Below are 2931 nucleotides of genomic sequence, written 5' to 3' on the forward strand. Positions count from 1 at the left end.
AGCATCCGCCACCTCCATCACCACTGTGCAGCATGCCATCCTGCAGCACCATGCTGCCGCGGCCGCCGCTGCCATCGGGATTCACCCTCACCCCCATCCCCAACCCCTCGCTCAGGTTCATCATATACCCCAGCCCCACTTGACACCTATTTCGTTATCCCACTTGACCCACTCGATTATTCCAGGGCACCCTGCTACCTTTCTAGCCAGCCACCCCATCCACATCATTCCGGCGTCGGCTATCCATCCGGGCCCCTTTACTTTTCATCCGGTTCCTCATGCTCTTTATCCGACGCTTCTTGCCCCGCGACCCGCTGCTGCTGCGGCCGCTACAGCGTTACACCTTCACCCTTTGCTGCACCCCATTTTCTCAGGACAGGACTTGCAGCATCCGCCCAGTCACGGCACATGAAGGACAAAATGAAGTAACTGTGGAGGAAGGAGAATATTTTGCATTTTGGGAAGGGGTTGAAGTTGATCCAGCTGTGAGAATTTCCTTTCACTCTTCAGCAGCCAAAGGCTCGCGGGCTGGGTAGCAGCAGGCGTCGGGTCGGTTCGTAAGCGTTGTGTATATCAGCTACCAGGGACTGTCTCGCATCCCGACAGCTCCGTGCACATAGCAGCGCTGTATCCTAAAAGAATCATTTCATGCGTAGACCAGTGAGACGCTTGGAAAGGCTTTTTTCTTCCCTGGACTCTTACACTTGGTCATCTTCCTTCTGCCGCCTTGTACATGATGAACGAGATTTCATACACACTAATAGGTCTCTAAAAATCCTTTTAATGAGGTCATCTAATTAAAATAGTCAGCATGATTGAATCCAGCTTGTAATCAGCGATAAAACATTTGGTAACAGGCAGCTGGGGATCCTGCCGAGGAGACCGACGGAAGGGCAGTGCCGCTCTTGCTTCGGCTGGGCCAGTACCAGTTTTCAGGCATTACAGGAGATTCCTTGGCACCCTATTACTGCATACTTGGGTGTTTTTGTTTTTTTTTTTTTTTTTCCTCGGTGTGAGCAGCAAAGGTGGAAGTAAGGTCTTATTTTAAAGCTGAAGAGAGGAGCTGTGCCTGTGCCCGGAGCTCCGACCCTTGTCCATCCTGCATTAGCATTCTCCTGCGCGAGGAACGCACCTTGACGCCTTCTGGATTTCCTGGACTGGAGAGAGGTTCTCAGTTTGGTGGGTGGTGGTTTCCGTCTGGGCTTTGACCACTCTTCTCCTGAGAGGGGGGCAAAAAAATGCTTCCCTCTGGTTTCCATCTTCTGTGGTGAGAGAGGCACTCGGATGAGAGAGAGGAGAAGAATCCCTTTAGGAATTGAAGCAATACAGAGGACTGGGGAGAGTGGCCGGGGTATGTAAAGTGTATTCTTTCCTCTGTAATACTGATGGTTTCCTTATTAATTTATAGGATTTTTTTTTTTTATGTAAAGAATTGCACTGAACTCTGTAAACAAAGATGCTGCTTTTTGTAGCTCATATAAAAAGGTTACATTTGTAGTATACCGCAATAATATTTTTTACAGCCAGTTCTTTTAGTGGTACTTGTTCTGGTGGCTTTTGTGTAAATATGTTTGCTGTAGGTGAAATAAGACACTTGTAAAGGTTCAACTTTATAGTTTCAGCTAGATGCAAAATGACTAAGCATGTATATTTTATCAAGCTCATGTATTTTTGAAGTTTTTATGTACTATAACATGTAAAAAAAAAAATCTTCCTCTAGCATTTTGCAGAAGAAAAAAAAAAATATGTGAGACTTGGAGTAGGTGAGGTGCGTGAACGACACCGGTGACTCTAACAGCTAATGAACGGCATTGGAAGGCAGTGGCGGCGGCCGCGTCGCGGAGGGAAGCAGCCCGGGCATGCTGCGCGCTCCTCGCCTTTGCCAAGCAGCTGCTTATAGGAATCGACACTGGAGGTGGTCTGGAGAGTGTCAGGAATTTGGGTTGTCTCCCAGAGTATAAAATACCCCCTATTTTTTTTCTTTTTTTTTCTTCCCTTTTCCCCAGGTTTGAACCGGTGGTTTGCAGGTGCCAGCCTGGCTGTGCAGTTCAGTACAGTCTTCTAGTGAAGGAAGAGCCTTTTAACCATAACCTTTTGCCATCTTACACGCAGGGAGAGGTGCTTTAGGACTAATCTGTTGTGCCTCTGCCTGCCCGGGGTGTTCCATAAGGGATTTCTCCGTTCTTTCCGGCATCGTCCGCTGGCTGCTGCTAACACTTAACCATGGGAGGCTTCTCCATCCACGAGCTCTTCCTATCGCACCGGGACGAGTCGCTGCTGTCCCCGCTGCCCCGGGGGTTTCAGCTTCTCCTTGTCATAGAGCAGCTCAGGGGCACCTCGCGCTGCTTCCTAGGGCCCGGTTCCAGAGCAGGCAGCGAGGGGTCGCAGCGCGCGTCCCCTTCCCCGACCTCTTCCGAAGCGCAGCACCGAGACCTGGGGCAGGGATTCAAAGGATGGAAAACTCTTGAGCTTCCTCACTCTCTTAAACGAGAATCGTTGCGTTTGAGCGGGTGGGACTGAAACACAATGGTCAAAAAAAGGGACTCAATTTCTCTGTAAATAATTAACAGACTACAGTATTAATGTCTCAATGCTGAGCTTCATTAGCTTCTAGATTCAATATGCGTGTTCTGGCACCCTTCACGCTGCGGTCAGGGGCTTTTTTGACTTCCAGAATAGTGCTAAAAATAATTAACCTATCATTACTTAACAAGCATAAAGAGACTGTATTTAACTTTGTCACATAAGATATATATATAAATATATATATATGCTGTAAAATGGGGGGGGAAAAACACACCTTTCTAATAAACCAATGATTTGTGGAAAAAAAAAGTGTGGTTGTGTGAGATGACTTGGAGCTGCTGCATCTGATCGCGATGTAGCCCAGGGCTTTTTCCTAAAATAATAGTATTAGATGCTCGGTTCATC

General features: G+C 47.8%; 1 protein-coding gene across 1 annotated transcript in view; it reads left to right on the forward strand.

Annotated features, from left to right (window-relative positions):
* GPATCH8 (G patch domain containing 8) overlaps positions 1 to 412 on the forward strand; it is an 18796-nt gene extending 18384 nt beyond the window's left edge. The window contains 1 exon segment of the mRNA XM_010288980.1: positions 1 to 412. This exon segment is cut by the window's left edge and continues 29 nt beyond it. Coding sequence (XP_010287282.1) covers positions 1 to 412 — 412 coding nt within the window.
* Positions 413 to 2931: the final 2519 nt, after the last annotated feature.

This window comes from Phaethon lepturus, unplaced genomic scaffold, assembly GCF_000687285.1.
Source record: "Phaethon lepturus isolate BGI_N335 unplaced genomic scaffold, ASM68728v1 scaffold9706, whole genome shotgun sequence".
Classification (NCBI taxonomy): Eukaryota; Metazoa; Chordata; class Aves; order Phaethontiformes; family Phaethontidae; genus Phaethon; species Phaethon lepturus.